We start from the raw sequence: 18820 nt of genomic DNA on the forward strand, positions 1-18820 counted from the left end.
TGCACGCACACAAAACACTGATTCTTGCCCGACCTAGATAATGCGGACATCATCAAGCATAATTGAGAAAACAAAAGCAAAACGCTTTTGGAGGACTCACTTTCAAGTGCATCTCCATCATTACAGATGTGATAGCACTCGACTGTATATATTTTCACTGACTTTATGGGCAGTAAGCCCCCCACACACACACACACCATATCCCCTTATGGCATTTTTACAATAGAACAATACCACACCATGCCCCCCAAGAGACTAAACCAGAGTTGTGACTCATTTATTCTTTTGTTCTGGATAACCCTCTTCACTGTCAATAATCATAATTTCTATCCACTAGTGCAGGTTGGATAACCAGACCACCCCTGTTGCTCATGTCCTTGGACCATTCATCAAGAGTATTGATTGTAAAGAAATGTCGCCATGCAGACGAGGCACAACAAACCAGTACGCTACGATCCCTTTTGACAATACTCAAAATATTTTCCTGCTCATTTTATCACAGTTTATATGGACACTTTGCCCCTCACTATTCATTTTCTCAATCCATGAGCCACTAACCATCCACAGCACAATCTGCACCATGTGATCAACTACGTGTTGGTGACTCAAAACGCAAGGACAGTATAGACATGACCTGACCTTTTGTGTTTTATGTTTATGATGTAACATTAACTCCCAGACAATTAAAGGTGACTAAATTTAGGTGATGACTTACACTTAAAACATATTTAACTACCCTCTAAGGAGAACAGAGGATGGGGAGTTGGGGACTATTGCACATTTATGTTCAACATCAGTAATTCAGTTCTCATTTATGTGAATGCTTCTACATAGCCCCACACACAACCGATGCCAAGCTACTGTTCCCTATTCACAGTGGCGATTAGGCTAATTGCTGGGTTGAGGAGCCGCAGTGGCACCAAACAAGGATGGTGGCTGGCTGAGTGTGATTTGATGAGCTGTGAATCGATATAGCACACAATGGACCAATGGGAACTTGCAGGAGCATGGCCATAAATCTCTGGTTTTCTTAGCCTGTGATTGTCTCGGCTAATTGCTGCAGGAGGGCAGAGCTAACATGGGAAAAGTGTCAGGATAGCAAAAGTAGCCAATCAAGTGAGATGGGGAAGGATCGGAGGAGAGGGGGTTTCAAGGAATAATAGCACCTGTGTAGTCAAAAGAAAGACCTTAAAGAACAATTTTGACACATTCTGACTTCTGCTTAACTGTTATGTTAAAAAAATAAGTGTTAATTTGAGTAAAAACTAATTGTGCTTACATCTTGTGTCTGGATGACAGGGTCTCTTCACTATTCTACATTATTTTCTTTTTTTCTTTCCAGCACCTCCAATTTCCCATGTTACAATAAATCCTGCAAAATTTCTGGTTCTAACATTAAAAGTTTGCCATCAATCAAAAATGTCATCATGGGGGAAAAAAACTAATTTCATTTGTCAATTTTATTTTTTTCCGTTAAACACAAATAAAATAAATAAAGAACAAATGACTGATCACACCTTGCAAACATGGCTTTTAACATAAACTATTATTCAAGCAACCATTTCACTGTTTTTGTTTCAGACAAGTGCACTTTGTCCTCATGTGTGGTGCTGTGCCATAAACGCTGCTAATTTAACATCACTATACCTGTTTGAAAAAGCCTATTATGTCTTTGTAGCCATATACACAATACATACGTACGTACATACATACAATCCACGAGCACTGTGGTACACATACCCTTTCAGTTGAATTCTCAGAGTAGGAAAAATCAATGTTTATATAGGCGACAGTCAAGAATGTTCCAAGTCAAGATGGGGCGTGATCTGGTCTCTAAGAGAAAAATAATCTATCATGGTTGATTAGCTATCCTCTACTATCATGGTTGCCAAAGTGCAAAATATTAGATACAGCTCTAGGTACGACTCAGCGCAGTCCGACACCAATGCCGACTATAACCAGATCAAGAGATACGTGAAGAGAACAAACACTGACAAAACTGAACAGTTAACTTTGGAAGGGCATATTTTTTTGTTATTATTGTGATTTATGTGTCAATACGGTGTTCAAAGACCAGAAAGAAATGCAGGACCTTTCCCCTTTATCTATTAGTTTTATTATTCTTAATTTACTATTTGTCCAAATTACACACAGACATGCTAACCTTTTATTTTTTTCCACCAATTGTATTTACACATTTAAATAAAGTGGATTCTTTTTGTAAAACCTTTTGGAACATGGGAATGCGTACTCATCTGTGTAAATTGAAAATGATGCACACGCTGATAAACAAAATATGGAACATGAGGGTAAATTGTATGGACTTTGTGGACAGAATTAATAAGTGCTTTCTTAATTTCCAGTCCAGCAATGACTCTTTAAATAATAAAGTGTCTGGGTCAACAGTTGGTTCTTTTCAAATGGTGCCTGGGATCCAACGAGACACAAAAGCTCAATGAGACAGGGTAAATGTTCAAATAGCCACAAACATACAGCCTTCTTCTCCATTGTCATGGTTTGTTGTCTTCTTCCAGATTTACCTACGGGAGGTCCTGTCCCACTCTTGACCAGGACAGCTCCCCCCAAAACAGAAAGATATCCTCCAAGAGAGTCTTCTGATAAATCTTCCTTCTTTTAAGGTCCATCTTTCGATGAATGTCAAGGAGGTAAGAGCTTAAAGGTGTGAGTATTAAATTCAGATGAGGAGGTTGTGGGTGACGTGTGTGACATCCAGCCGTCCATCATGATCATATTCTATCAATCAGTGCATTTTTTTTCTTCTGTGAGCGAAACATTACCTTAATTCTCAACAGTTCTGTGAAGCAGAGTGGCGGAATAAACAGACATGAGACATTCTGCTTATAATTAAACGTTTCGTTTTACGTCCCCCAAAGTACTCTACCTGTCTTATTTCTCTTTGTGTAGAGCTTCTATGAAGGCTTCAAGCTTCTCCTGGATCTCACGAACCTTCTCTGCAAAGTATCACAAAAGTCAGGTTTTGCTTAGACACACAAATGGAAAGAAATTACATTTTACAGGGTGGGTCATCAATTTATACCATCAGGAATGGGTGCGTAGTACAGGCAAGCAAGAGGATGTGTTTGGAAAAAAATATGACAACATTTTTTGACAATGGTGTCATAGGAACAGAACTCCATCACGAAGCGAGAACACCCTGTACTCGTTTTAAAAGCAGGATGAATACACTACAGTTGTGTTCCTCCATTCTAGTTTTGGCTGTGATGTTAATGCTCAAACTGAACACCATTCCCAAAGACAGTATTTGCAACTGTGTGCAAAACCTATTTATAGAGTGGAAATATTCTATCAAGCATTCTGAAAAGATTGCATATGAAGACTTGAGAATAAGACACTTAAAAACAAGGCCAAATTAAAAAAAAAAAGATCCATTAAACCTTTGTTGATGTCGGCAAAGGCTAACTTTGTTTTCACTAAAAACGATTTTTCTTAAACGTTGCTGCCACCTACTGACCACCCGAGGAACACCTGCACGTGTTGCAATGTTTCACCCTGCAAAACATACAAATGCATTCAGTCTTACTGAGATCCTCGGCAAGTTGGACTCGGCGGCCAGTGATGAGATGAGATTTCTTCTCTGTATCCTCTCCAAAGTCCTCTAGCACCTCTTTGACGTTTTTCTCCAGTCGGCGCACTGAGAAGAATAGAATTGAGCAACAAGTACAAGCCAGTATCTAAATATTATCACCTATAATAGCAATGTATTGCTATGAAAAACTTTGCATATTTGAAAAGGGAGCCCAATATCTTAAGCTTCTGTGCTGGTCTTTACCTTCAGTGTTGGTGAGCTGCTGTCGTAGTGTGTTGGCAGTGATGACCAGCATCCTCTGAATTCTCCAGAAAAGGACGACATCGTTGCACTCCAACTGTGGAAAATGCGCAACAGCCACTTTGAACGACTGAAGTTGAGAATGACAACCTTAGAGCATTTATTCTTTTACCTCAGAGTCAACAAAGTGCCTCTGGTAATAGTAGTAGCCCCTTTTGCAGAGGTTACAGTGGGCCAGAGCTTTTTGCAAAAAGTGACGTCGATAAAGCTGATGCCATGTGTCTTTGATCTGAAGTGAAAAATCAAGGCGTTACTCATCGGACAATATTCAAGAACAATTATTTGAGAACAACAAATATCCTGGGCTCACAAGTACTGGGTCCACTTCCACCCCTCGTCCCTCCAGGTTCTTCCTGACTGTGGTGACCTCATCGTTGGCCAGGTAAGCCGTATGCTCATCGTGCAGCTTCAGCAAGCGTTCAAGCTCTGTTCTTGTTTCATTGCGGATATGCTGTTAAGTGTGGGGGATACGTGTTAATAATAATAATAATAATAATAATAATAATAATACATTTTATTTGTATGGCGCCTTTCACGGCACTCAAGGTGTTAAGCACTTAAATCATGTATTCTTAAGAATATTTACCGCTGGCATTGAAATCTATCAAGACATGATCTGGACCGCTTATGAATAAAATCTCTTAGATTAATTAAATAAAATTTTGTTAAGTGTACAAAACTAACATATCATATAAGAGTAAGTGTGTGCGTGCGTGTGTATGTTGAGGGAAAGAAGCAGTGCAACAATGTTGATAACATGTAAACAAACATGTAAATAAATGATTATCACGTCTGCAAAAAAACTAACATGCACATTTATCGAATGAAAAGTCAATACGGTAATCTGGCTGACGCTGCAGTTTAGCGGGAACAGGCTTAGGAAAAGAAGTAAAGTCAATATCGTAATTATTTAGAAACATTACCTGATCTGGTGTTCGGTTCTTCCAGTTCATCCACCTCTCCTTCCAGTCTGGACCCACCATGTCTTTGATTACAGCTTCAGCTGAAAAAAAGTTATGTGACACCATTTAAGACAGGGAATTAATCGATTTGTTTTCAAGCTAGATCAACACTTTGAAATGGCTAATAAAAAATTTGTGGGAATGCATTAGTGAGATTTCGGCAATTGAAAATCCGGTCCCAAAAAATCCCTTGAAATTAGAGTAAAACAGTACAACTTGATTAGTTCTCCAATTATTTCCTCAACTCTTCAATTTCTTTTGCTGTGTTAGGAAACCCTTCTTCGATTGACACCTCAGTAAAAAAAAAAAAAAAAAAAAAAAGGGGTTATCGATGTTGGTGCACCAAACCACAACATATCAAACAGCGTCACTGCCCCTAAAAACATGGATGAAATATAGGACATCTACTTCTGTAGTCGGTTGCTTTTTCTGAAGTTTCTTTCTTATGGGGGACTTTGAAATGCTCATTGCACTTTTTTTGGGGGGGGGGGGGGATCCAAAGTTGGTCACTTGTCACATTGCTAATGAAAGAAACACACAGCACAGCACATACTGTCTTTGAGGCGTGACTGCAAAGTTTGTTCCATGAATTGAATTGCTGCATCCCACTGAGGCTTGTCCGTAATGGAACGGTCTTCCAGGGCATTGTGCTGGATCACCCTCTGATGACACACACCACAAGAACATTGTAAGAACATTACAAATGCCAGCTGACATAGATGACCTTGTATTCAGTCGGCCAGAATATGTTGACAGTCTGTTTACCAGGCTGTCCATGGCCCTCTCATTCCACTTGTGCCTCTTGATGCTCTCGTCTTTCACGGCCTCCTTCAGCTTGTCAAAAATGTCATCCTGGTCTTTGCCTTTGTACTCAGCCATGAAGCGAGCAAATTCCTCCTGCAGTGTCTCCCAGGCAACCTAAAAACAAGATCAATGTTTTTTTTTGTTTTTTTTTCCAAGGCATTTCAAATTTCTCAACACATTTCCTCTTTATCACATTACAATAAAAATTGCATTATACTGTATACAGGCCTACAAGCAATGAATAGACGGACATCTTCAAAGTTTTTACCTCGAGGGCTTTGTGTGGAAGCTGCTTGTCAGTCCACTGCTTCAGTTTAATGTCTACGGTGGTGTTAAAGGTCCCCGAGTCCATTGTTTGTGCAGCAGGTAGGTAGATGTTCTCTATCACATGTGTGGAAACACGCTCCCACAGTTTCTTCTGCAGGATAGCTTCCCTGTTAAGATAACAAAAATGAATGCTGTGATGGCACTTGGCTGTAGATTCCAATATGTGACCCTGTTAACAATTAAGTCTTGCCACTGGATCCCCTCGTGGCAAGCCGACAATGGAGCACTACGGCCCTGGCCTGTGCACCACGTCACCATGAGACCAAACCAGGGCTATGACTCATTTATCACAAACGAATGTTTATATTTCAATATGCTTCCTTCCCTTTTTTCCGGATAGCCATCTGCACTGTCAATAAGTATGATCTCCAATAGAGCAGGGTGGATAATCGGGGTTCATGTCCATGGACGATTCATCAGGAATATTGATTGCAACAAAGTGACGGCAAGCACACAAATTATCTTACCAGTGCTGTGGAGTCACTTGACTCAAGTTGATGACTTCATCCAAGATTTCATTCTTGGCCTTTTCATAAAGTTCATTCTGCAAAAAGACACCTGCATCATTAGTCTACTATCAGATTAAAAAAAATGTATCCATTAAAGCGTTATTTGTATTATGAGAGCTACTGGATGACATGTTTTTTTTTTGTTTTTTGTCTTACCCGGTCCAGTTCTCTCAAACGAGGATAATTGTTTTTCCACTCTGTCTCCAGGTTGAAGCGAGATGCTAGAAATGGAAAAAAAAAAAAAAGTATAGTACTTCAAATATGAACATATATCTAACAGGAATAACATTTTTCTGTAGTACAACATGCAAGCAAATTTATCAAGCGGTAATTTCACAGATGTAAGTGTATAAATCAACAAACAAGGCCAGTACAGACAAGACATGACCTTGTGTTTTTTACACGTATGACTTTATGGCAACTCTCAGACTGTCTGCTACTAATGGTTCCAGTTTGACTCATATCAGGTGATGACTTCCACATAGCTACTCCTTAAAGACAAGAAGAATTGGGACTATCACAGAGGCACACTCTTGTCAAAAGTCCACAGTTTGGTTCGAATACACGTGACGCGACATGTACACATCTCTCGCCGCACCCGATGTTAAAATACTGCTCTCTATTCCAATTGGAGATTTGGCCAATTGCTCGGTTATAGTGCCACTGAACAGGGATGGGAGACTGGCTGAGTGTGATTTGATGAGCAGTGGATCAATATGGCACACAATGGGCCTATGGGAACTGCAAGAGAAGGGCCATAAATCTCTGGTTCTCTTAGCCTGTGATTGTCTCACCTAATTGCTGTGGGAGGGCAGAGCTAACGTGAGAAAAGTGGCAGCATAGGAAAAGTATGGTCAGTCAAGTGGGCTGGGGGAAAAAGGAAGGGCGTGGGATAGAATATCCATGGTATATTTTTGTTCCCAAAAGAATGCTGCTTCTCGTTGAGGTGCAGGTAGATAGCTGAAGCGCCAACTCATTTGTGAAGGAAAGTAAATGACAAAAGCACAGTGAGAGACGACCTACCTTTAAAGACGTCAGCTTGCTGCTCCACAGACTCTCTGACCATTTTCCAGAAGCAGTCTGAAACGGCCAGACTCAAGTTCTTCGTGGTCACCTGGTGGGCCTTCAACATGCCGTCCCTAGGGACAAAAGACACGCGTGACTGTCAGCGAAACACAACGAGCACCGTAAAACATTGCATTTGACTTTCAAACTAATGCAAAAAATGCAAGGAGTATCTGCACTGTTTGCGCTTACCGCAATAATCTGGAATTCTGGAAGAAGTCCTCCTCATAGTCTTTAATTGAGTCAATGCTCTCGCCACTGCTTCCTGTACATGGGTCGGCGGAATGAGAAATCCAGTGAAGTTGTACGAAAAAACATTTACTCCAGACAAATCAAGGCAAAAGAGAACATCTGGTTGACAAAATGAGTTGATTGATGTCAAAGTAATAATACACATGCTCTAATGGGAATTACCTTTTCCTGTCACGACAGCAAAGTATCCCAGAGCCTTCATGGGAAATAGTTTGCCTTCAACTATTTGTTGGATCTGAAACAATTAATAGATTATTTACTTTTAATCCCTGCAACAGCAATCTGTGAGTGTTAAATATGGGATGTGCACCCTTTTGTAGAAGAGCAGTTTATAGCTTCTAATAAATAAGCAAATACATTTCTGTTCCTCAGCCTGCAAATATATTTGAAATGACATGAAAGCAGTCTTACTCTGCTCGGGCTGGCCAGGTTCTTCTCAGCCAGGTCCACTTTGGTTAACACAAAGATTGTCCTTTTCCCATGGGGGTCCATTTGGCTAACCAGGTCAGTTACAATGCTTCGCTCTGCATCCACGCTGCCGTCTAGATGGAGGCAGATGAGCAACTTTCTGTTAACTTGCTGGCTTCAATATAGTCATTTCAAATGGAGATGCAAGATCTCAACTCACCTTGAATGCAAAGGATGATTGCATTGGGGTTTTGCATGTAGGCCTTGCTAATACTGAAGATGGTCTCCTTAGTGTCTGATGCCATGCCTGACGTCACAGTCTGGGAAGAAGGGGGGAAAAAAAATAAAACACTTCAAGGGCTGCATTTAATCTTCATGAGTTTTTTTTTTTTTTTAATTGTAAAAAGGAGATATAGACCCCATTGAAAATCTGTAATTGGACAAAAAAAAGTCATGACTGCATGTGAATGGCTCTCTAAGTGGCCTGTGATTGGCTGCTGACCGGTCCAGGGTTTGCCCTGTATCTCGCCAAAAGTCAGCTGGAAGAGGCTTCGGCTCACCTGTGAGCCGAATGAGGCTAACTGGTGCAGAAAATGGACGGATGGAAAATAAAAGACTGCAGAGAGCTTTACTCACACTGATAACACCCGGTAAATCAACAAGAACCATTCTCTGGATTCCTGGGCCTTTGACACTTAAGGATATTGTCTGTTAATTACAAATTCACAGTTAGACAACACATTCAAAGAACAAAACAGTAAATTTATGCTTTCAATTCACATGGAAATCTAATGTACAAACCTCACAGCTGACAGTTTGTCCTTCTTTCACACTCTTTCTCATCCGCAGCTCAATCTCATGCCTCAGAGCAGCCAGCTGCACAGCACAAAAAAGAAAGGTTAGTTTCTTCATGTATATTTGTGCTAGATGGACAGAAATAGTAGATTTGTGTCTTACATCTTCATCCTTGGTCAAGTCAAACTCACGACCACTGTCTTTGAACAAAGCCACGTGGTGAGGGCCTTCACTGAGTGTCACCTGCAGAAAGAAAACATACCGTGAAATCAAACAAAACTGTTCTTGCACATCAACCTTAGAAAAGAAAAAAAAAATCACAACAAACTATATTCACTCTGGTCCCACATTGTACCTTAACAGGAGATCGTGTCATCATCTCTCCAGAGCCTCTGGGAAAAATCCTGGCCTGTGCAATCATCTCCAGGACACTTGTCTTACCAGCACTCTGATCGCCCACTACAACCACCTTTAGGGACAGTAGGAAAGAAAAGGGGGAATAAAAAAGTATGCACTAGTGGTTAGGATAATACAAAAGCTACCATTCCTTTTGGAAAAGAAAATATGTTTATAACAAATTCCAAAATAATTGCACTAAAGGAGATTACGAATGCAAGTGACACATGTGTGATTTCTTTTCCATGTTTTTTTGAATTGCACACAAATATTTTTCATGAAGTATACTCAATGCAGGCTTCGTACCCTGGGTAAATGGTCCTGTGTGTTGTAGTTGGCATCATAGTCAGAAAGGATGTCCAAAACCTCAGAATACAAATCAATAAGGGATTTCTACAAAAACAAGGAGACAAATACGATGACATACCTTGTTTACTTTGGTGCAATAAAAACAGTTCATTCAAGGTTTTGGAAACAATGGCAAACACTTAACACAATTGCTGGGTATTAAACAGAGTGCAACCAACCTTTACTTTCCTTTGGTGGATCCCTTTGTCGTCCTTTTGCAGAACCACTTTCCTCAACTCCTTGTTCTCTTTCTCCAGTCTCTCCAGCATGCGTTGATACTTAAGCTATGAACAGAGAACAGGAAACAACCAGTGTCTTGACATTCACTCAAAGGACACGTATCACAGAGTATAGATTTAGTGCGTTGGTTTTTTTTTTTTTATAAAGACCAATAGGAATAAACAAAAACAAATTAGCAATTCAAATCATGATTCAGATAATTCAGAACTGCACAATAATATAAAAGTATCAAATTCTATATCAAAACTAAAACTGAGTAGTCGCTGTGAGTCTACCTGGGTACGAAGAAGGTCTTCTTGGAGCTGATCGATCTTTTCTTTATCTGAGGACTAGTAATCAAAGGAGAGGAAAAAAAAAAAAAAACAAGGAACAATAACAAATTTAGTTAATTCTTCTTTCCTGCAAGACCTTCGGGTCACCTTTAAGTCACACAACAATCACTTGTTAGTTGCACATTGTAATAAGACAAACTTAAGTGTATGACAAAGAATAAAAAAACTGGGGGGAAAACAAAATCAGGCAAACAGTCCTTATTCTGCCAAGGTTCTGTTCTTTTCACCTGTGGTGATGTAAAAGAAAAGTTCACATGACATGAGCTCTCCGACGTTGATACAGAGATCACAAAATCGTTCACAGGCAATTCAAGTGTGATTGTTCATTCAAACCCCAATCAGGTACATGTTTTGTACATGTGCAGCAGATTTGTTTCAATTACGAACAACAATACAGGGGAGACACCTCAAAGAAAGAAATGGGATTTGGTAGGAAGACAGTAAAGACAAACAACTGCAGAGTGAGCAAAAGTCCATTAAGTCTTGATGGAATGCACAAACAGTGTTAAGATTGTCTGGAATGTTAATAAGAAAGAAATCATTGGATTTAGAAGAGACAATCCTGCACACGCCTTGACTACACCCAGACATCTCAAAAAGTACACCTCAAACCATGCAAATGTTTTCCAATCTTCACCACATGCTCCATTACAGAAAAAGGAGTCCAATTGTGCACGGCGAGTGGCATCTTGGACTAGACAATGAAGATCCACGTGTGGCCTGCCACCAAGCTACCTGCACAGCCTGACAATATATACTGTAGGTGAAGGTGATGGGAGAAGGGGCTTTCATCATGGGGGATTAACTCAGTCTAGATTTGAGCATACTGAGAGGACTTTCGAAGATATAAGCAGTATGATATTGTGGTCGGACCGTATATATGTAGCATAAAATGGTTTCTGGGGAGTGGCAGTATAATGCAATACTGGTTTACGTAACATCTTGGCTGGATTTGAACTTGCTCCAAGTCCCCACTAAGTGACACATATCCAATGTTGCATAAAACCCACACTCGCAGATGCCTAAACAAGAATCTATACTTTTTTTTTAGTGAAGTAGTACACTGAGTTCCAAATTATTATACACATTACATATTTATTTGATTTTCCTATGTAGTCAATGCAAATGATTGATGATGAAGTCATTAGCCACTGAATAAAAAAAAGGAATTGTATCACTTCAACCATGCAGTTTAAACCTCGCCGATGTTAGTTATTTTTAGTGTGTTCCATCGACGAATGCCGCCAGCCTTAGGGTATAAGACTAAACTAGTTGTGAACCTTTTAAGTTTTTTTGTTTTTGTTTTGATAGGGTGGCTCTAGGCACGGTGGGACCTTCACCTTGCGTGTGTGATGAGGGGGGCTGGGGTTCGGAGGCGGAGTGGGAGCAGGCTCTGGCGTTGGGGGACGCGCATAATTGGCAGCAGCTGCCCGTCGGACCTCTTCCTCGTGCTGTTGGATCTGCTGCTGAATAAGAATGAGTTCGCCGAGCAGACCCTGCTGGGGGTATGTCATAATGAGAGTCAGGCAGGAGCAGCAACACAAACAGCAATCAGCCCACAAGGCCATTGCAATTCCCTAACATGGGGCTGACACATAGCAGACCAGTCGCTGGTAGTGTTGCTGTTCTAGCTTGGGTCAAAGGTTCGCCAAGGGGAATCTTGCCACCATCAGTGCAACACAACAAAGGCTGAGGGTCAAACTGACTAATACCACAATCAGCACCTCTCAGCAAGTGGCATCATTTCTTTTTTTTTTTTATCCTTTATCACCCTAATCACGATCGAAGACTTACACTATTAAAGGTTACTTAGCCTTGCAGATTAAACCCATATTTTCACAGCAAAAAAATAAATAAATCAATAGTTGGCGACTATCAACACTGTAGGCTAGTAATGCTGCTGAATATGATTACGCAAGTGCAGGTATGTTACTCTATCACATGGGCGCGTGTAACGCCAGAAATTTAATTCACTCCATTACTCATGACAACATATTTGTGCAACAGAGAATTGTAAATCTATCTGATAACTTATTAATCAGATAGACAAAAGTCTTGGGTTACGGCGCTTCGATGACGTCATTCGACCATTTGGACAAAGATATGATTCCAGCTTTGTGAGACTGTGCCCCAGTGCACAAAGCAAGGACGCTTCATGTATGCTTGGCTGAGATTGACAAAAGAATCCAACCATCATGATCGAGCCAGGCCCTCTCATCGAATATCAGTGACCTCAGAATCTTGTTTAAAGTCTTTCAAAAAAGGAGTAGACGCCGTAAAAGCAGCATAACTTGAAGCACCCCAACTTTACCCAAGTATTGAATGTTGAGTTGTATGCTATTTGATGACTACAGATGAGGGGGGGGGCAACATTTTACAATTGCTCACAAACCAATACATAAAACAAACATTGGGGTGGGGGAAAGGAACAAAGAAGGAGGACAAAATAGTACAAGTGGGATGAAGCAAGATGACCTGACACAAAGAAAACCTCAGCATTGTGTATAAACAAATTCTGCCGCACAGTGAATACATTGTAATAGGGTCCCTGGGTGTTTTTTTCCAATGTGGATGTGACCCGAATGTACCACCTTAAACATAAAACCTTTGCCGAGATTCTTGGACCGCACATCTTGCAATTTGGGTGAATAAGAAGAGTCAAGCAGCAGGAAGAAGATGTTAGATTGAGGGGTGAACTTACTTTTTTGTACTGCTTGTCGTCTTGAGAGGCTGCGGTAGAGGAATCTGTGGCTTTTAATGGCGGCTCACCTGAAGTTTCTAAAAGAGAAACAGCAGCATTAGATATGTCTTACAGGTATTTTCTGCATCATGCATACATTCCACAGGTGACAACATCTGTTGCTAAATGTCAAATGTGTGGAAAATCTAGCAATAATGAATCTGATATCATCAAATCAAATATGATTTGATGCCTGTAAATTTGCATCGTATGAGTCAATAAAAAGTATTCCATACAAAGATTCTGCACTAGGCTACGAGGTAATTATTCCACATTGCTGAAATGTGTCATTTTCTTTTATAGTCTTTTATTTGAAGCACTGTAACAAAACATATAAACAGCTCAGTGACAGATATTTAATATTCCATTCAATGTTTGGGGGGAAAATTGGTTGATGCAATGTTAATAATAAATGGATGCTGTTATTGCCATTTTCCAAGCATTTGAGCAAGATTGTGCCTTTTAAAACAAAACATATGGACCAGGAAACAGAGAGGGTGGAAGTCAAAGGAGGCATAAATATACTAGTTAGCAAAAATAAAAAAAAAATAATCATGAGAGAAATTGGCATGAAGAAATGTCTAACTGAAAAAAAGAGAAGCTACATTCTAAGAGATTTTCATTGAAAATGCAATCAAGTAATAACTGGTTCCAAATAAACTCAAGAGTGTTTGAGACAACATTCAACAGTTACACTATGCCCAGTGAGAAAACTACTGCACACTCTTTTCAGAACCAGCAATGAGTGTTAATGGCAGCAAATTGAAAGCCAACAACTCAGCATGGCAAGGATTCCCCAAGTGAACAAAATCACATGGAGATACTGGTTGAAAATAAAAAAGCAGAAAGATGAGAGGTAGGTGGGTAGCACTAGTGAGTTTTGGTGTACACACCTAACAAGAGAAGCAGACCAGAAGCTCCTTTGACTTCACTACCCAAACTGACACCTGCAAATAATGGAGGAGAAAGGAGGAACGACACAAAAAACAAAATAATCATGAAAGACAGAAGCAGTGGGATGATGGTCAATGCGGGGCCACATGAAAATGGCGTGCAAAACAAAACATGCTTCAGCAATTGTTAAGGCGTGTCATTTCATTTAAATAGCCGATGCATTCATTCCGAGAAATGTTATGATTAAATTTGTTTTACTATATGTGAAAACTGCCTCATGTATATAAGAACTAATTTGCGAATAGGCGAATATGGCAGTAAGCACACAAATTATTTTCCCCTCGTCATATGGTGGTCTCACATTTTAAAGATAGTAAAAACCAGTATGTGTTTACCTGAGAACTAGGATTGTAAGGACTATGTGCAAAATGTAGATATATTTTTTATTCCTCTACTCTTGAAAAGTCTGTTCGATGGTGACAATTTGGCCCAGGAACAAATTCACTTCATCACTTCCATTGGGGGAAACTGGTATTGAATTTGGAACAAACAGGAGGTCTATTAGTGTTGTGACTGACACTTACCGGTAAGCTTCTAATGGACATTGTACTATTAGTGTCAAGACATTGAATACTGTTTGCCACCACACCCATCATCAGATAAATACCCCAAAAAGAAAAGGAGCAGACAGCGGGTGACACCCTGACTGTGTTTTTAGTTTCTTTTAATGACTAAGATTAGTCACACCAAATTGCAACATCTAAGGTCGATTACACGTTGGTCATAAGCATCTGCTCTGTGGTTCACTTCTAAGTTGTTCTCATTTCAAACTGTTTCTTGAGAATGAAGAGCAAAAACTCATGGAATTTTTTTTTTCACATGATGTCATGCATTATGACTGTCCAACCCCCAAGTTTTGTTTAACTTTTTAGGAAGATGAGGCACGTTGACTGACTCACCAGAGGACAGGAGACTTTTGATGAAAGTGAAGTTCTCCCCGATTTTGTCGAAGTCAGGCAGGAGTTTAGCAATCTCCTCCATCTCTGGTAGAGCTTTGGCAAATTTATCTGAGGACAATAACACTGACAATGAAAGTAATTCAATGAAATGCAAGCATAATCTAGTCGTCAATATTTTCAACTGTAATTCAGTATGACCAAATTTGTTTTTTGCCTTTCACTTTAGAGCAGAACAATGACAACACTTACCAAGATCTATTTGTTCGCTGAGTTCCCACACAAAGTCAGGAATGACCCAGTTGTATTCGCTTAAATCAGGCAGCATATCCTTCCACTCATCATAGGTCTAAAAGCAAATTGATACAAGTGAGCAAGCTGCGGACTAAAAACATAATACTATCTTTTATGATGAATCTCTTTTTTTAGTTGGGAGAGGTGTAGGATTTCTGTGATCAGCAAGTCGCGCTGATTCCTAACCATGGGCTGAGACCTGTTCTGAGTGGGTAAAAAAGTGCCCGTTAGAAATATTGAAGGAGTAAAAAATGGATGAAGTAACTTCAAATATGTAAGTGGAAAACACTTGATGGCTTGATGACATTGTTGACACAGCGGCGGTGCAGGAGGAAGCGTTGTTAGCGCCATTTTTTTCCCCTGGCGGCAAATGGTTGCTGGCCGAAAAAAAAACATGAACTCGTTCCATGGAACAAAAATGGTTATAGATCACTGCTCAATTACAACCTTGCCCTGGATGATAAGGGGGGGGGGGAGACACACAGACACACAGATCGAATGCGTACCTTCTTAGCCGTGTATCCTCCTCCCACCGCGCTGCCAAGCAGAATGTATCGTAGCTTCAGCAGCCTCGCAGCCAATCGGGCAACCCAGAAGTTGCGCTTCTGCTGATATCCCCGGCCCCCCGATCCCGGAGGTGGCTTCAGTGGCCGCATGGGCAACCGTGACATGGAAGTGAAATAACGGGCTGCTGTGCGATGAGGTGGACGCTGAGTGTTAGTGTTTCCATAGTAACGGTGGTGGATGGCACGGTACAGAGGGTGCAGCTTCTGAAGTGGTATGCGAAATTTAACCCCTGTCCTGGTGGGGACCACATTCCTGCATGCCCTGCTAACAGAACAAAACAGTTGGAGGTTATCCAAAGACACAACCAATATAGAAAAAAAAAAGAAATTGGTGCCGAAACAACTACAGCTTATATAATGGTATAACTAGTATTGAAGTGACAATTTTGGTATTGTGACAATCCAAGACATCGAGTAGAAATGTATGCTCGTAAACAACCAGAAATCATAATAGTATGTATTTGTGATGAAGGTAATGCATGAAAACATTACTTTTGAAAAATGTATATTGACTTAGAGACATCACCCGTTATCTTGATTAAGCTAGTTGGTCGTCTGACGAAGCTAACGACAACATAAGGTAAGGCCCACTCACGGGCAGCATCATGACATTCTGCATATTGTTTGGAATGTGTTGGCATATTTGAGCAACTTTATATGCACAGGTATTTCCTGAGAAATCAAATGAGAAACAATTAACATGGCTTTCCTAAGAGAGCCAGGTAGCAAGTGCTGCACGTTACCTCTTCGTAGACGACTAGTAAATGATAAGCCCGTTTTTGTATAAAATGCAAACTTACCATGTAACTTTACCTCCAACACGCAACATGTTACCAGCAAGATGACAGAAAAGTCATACATAAAACATATCGCTATGCATCTTTCTACAGGTTACACACCTAGCCTGTTTGTTAGCTAAAGGACACAGGCTAGAATGACAGCCCACTTCCGGTATTCTAGTCCTGCAACGAAATAGGTCCTGACGCAACCCACCAGCGCGACAGTTCCGAAGCCTTGACGTACTCTTAGATGCCTTCATAGGGAAGAGGATGAGGGCCAGTGAAGAAGAAAATAAATAAGGGTGTTACGGGATTCTGACTTTTTTTCTCAGAATTCTGACTTTAAAGTCAGAATTTTTCCTCTTCCATCACAGAGCTAGTAAAGTTCTACTCCATGCTTTATCTGTAATCAATATGTCTCATTCTATACTGTATTACTGAATGGCAAAAAAGTACCAGTACCAGTACCATGTAAATATTTGTTTGAAAACATTTATTGAAACAAAAAAAAGTCTAAAATACAATTGCCAGGGGGAGGGAGAAAACCATAAATATACAATAAATTATTAAGTAGAAACATTTCAACACAATGTACATCTCTGCTGATAGAAAAATATATCCAATATGAGTCAATCACTGATGTGCAGAAGCCGTCAATAAAAGCAGATCCAATTAGCAGTGCTGATAGTTGGTCAGTAATAAAGATGCCTCTTTGCATTTGAGTATCAACTTTGATCATATTGATCTTTTGTTCGTTATACACATATACCCCTGAGGAAACATCCACCTGAGCCTACACACTCAGTGGCTGACTCAAATGCCATTCAATCGTTTGTCAACAAAACATGAGACTAGGAAACTAATCCTACTGTCAGCATATTATTGTACCTGTGTTAAAGCAACATCTCAACATAGATTCAGCATTTCAATATAGCAGTCACCCCCAAAAAAAGGCAAATTTGTAGCCTAGAAGAAATGTTAATATTTACACTCAGCAAGGTATTAAAATGACATTCGGTATAAGAATTAAAATGTTCATTATGAAGGTGCACAGTCTTGAAACAAATTGTTACAAAGCAGTGGCGAGGGAGTCAATTCATTACATCATTATCATTTATCAGTTTCCCAGTTTCTTATACTTGTACAGTAGAAATTTGCTTTATCGTGTACATCACAGAACCAACCCAGATAAATATTGATCCAAGCAATAGCAGCAATCTAGTTCCAATTTTCAAATGACTAAACCCAACACTGATAGAAAATGCCCATGATTCATTCCCAAGTGAGGAAAAGTACAAATGAATCCAACTTGATATGAAAGCGAAGATACAAATAAATATAAAAGAATGTATAAATTAATCACTTGATTGTATAAAAAAAAGTACCACAACACTAGCCCTTAATAGTCCAAAAATCTATATATTTTTCGATCACAATATTTTCCGATTTTTATGCACACAGAAAATGTACATCCCAAATTGTAATAGACATAATCCAACTTTTTGTATTATAGTCAACACTTGTTCAGTTCAAATGGAATTACCATATAGAGAATGTCTATGCATCTTATTCCATTTCTCAAATAACCAATCAAGGTAAAAAAAAAAAAAAGTTTGAAAACAATAATAGTTGTTGCTGTCTCCATAACAATAGATTTGTGCCATAAGTGGCAAATATTAAAAAGCTTGGGCACATCAGGTCCCCCCCATCAAAAAGTTTGGCCTGGTTACTGAATCATTTTGCAAGCAGGCAAAATAATCCCAACTACTGTGACATTGCATACATAACAAAAGAATTAATTTATCAAAACAGAACTGGTCACAATGGCTTTCGTGAGCATCGTCAGCACTTTCCATAAGTTTGACATGCTGCTTGTACTGGACAAAAATTGAGTAGGTACATCCGCTACACGTTATGAATGGTAGCAGCGACATTTTCACAACCCTGTTGCATGAGTATATTGACTTTTTTTGGGTCGGTCACTGAAACAAAATGAATAAAAGTAGACGTCTGTGAACCTCAGAAAGAATTACTTCTTACATTCTACAGTTTTGTGTCCTTGTTTTTGAGCCTAGAAAGTAGAGTCTTAGTATTCCGTAAATAATTAGCGCCTTGAATTTGATGCAGTGCAACCCGGTTTGGTATGCAACAATCTACATATAACCACAAATAGCGATATAGCCAGCTAATTTAAGCACACTGTTGGCAGATAAAAAAAAGTGCTGCCTCCAAAATGGTACATTTATTCATAGAGTTCTTGGAAGGAGCGTTGATTTTAAAAATAA

The 18820-nt window shown here is 39.7% G+C and overlaps 1 protein-coding gene across 7 annotated transcripts; it reads right to left on the reverse strand.

Moving 5' to 3' along the window:
• Positions 1 to 1442: 1442 nt before the first annotated feature.
• Positions 1443 to 16773, reverse strand: opa1 (OPA1 mitochondrial dynamin like GTPase). 7 transcript variants are annotated; one of them, XM_085928415.1, is made up of 31 exons: positions 16557 to 16773; positions 15697 to 16018; positions 15149 to 15245; positions 14900 to 15007; positions 13940 to 13993; positions 13008 to 13084; positions 11647 to 11805; positions 10250 to 10303; positions 9914 to 10018; positions 9693 to 9779; positions 9346 to 9459; positions 9153 to 9233; positions 8997 to 9071; positions 8832 to 8903; positions 8416 to 8515; positions 8199 to 8329; positions 7950 to 8022; positions 7728 to 7800; positions 7494 to 7609; positions 6627 to 6691; positions 6429 to 6505; positions 5903 to 6068; positions 5596 to 5748; positions 5384 to 5492; positions 4792 to 4871; positions 4179 to 4319; positions 3981 to 4097; positions 3812 to 3905; positions 3563 to 3673; positions 2903 to 2972; positions 1443 to 2815 (listed from the first exon to the last, which is right to left on the reverse strand). In XM_085928415.1, the coding sequence occupies exons 1-30, from the start codon at positions 16583 to 16585 to the stop codon at positions 2908 to 2910; spliced, it is 3105 nt and encodes a 1034-aa protein (XP_085784541.1). In that variant the 5' UTR covers positions 16586 to 16773; the 3' UTR covers positions 1443 to 2815; positions 2903 to 2907. The 7 variants fall into 7 exon arrangements, with proteins under 7 accessions (XP_085784541.1, XP_085784540.1, XP_085784539.1 ...); XM_085928414.1 differs by having other exon boundaries at positions 11647 to 11802; positions 15697 to 16021; XM_085928413.1 differs by having other exon boundaries at positions 15697 to 16021.
• Positions 16774 to 18820: the final 2047 nt, after the last annotated feature.

The sequence above is a fragment of the Syngnathus leptorhynchus genome, chromosome 13, assembly GCF_054491065.1.
Source record: "Syngnathus leptorhynchus isolate UIUO chromosome 13, UIUO_Slep, whole genome shotgun sequence".
NCBI lineage: Eukaryota > Metazoa > Chordata > Actinopteri > Syngnathiformes > Syngnathidae > Syngnathus > Syngnathus leptorhynchus.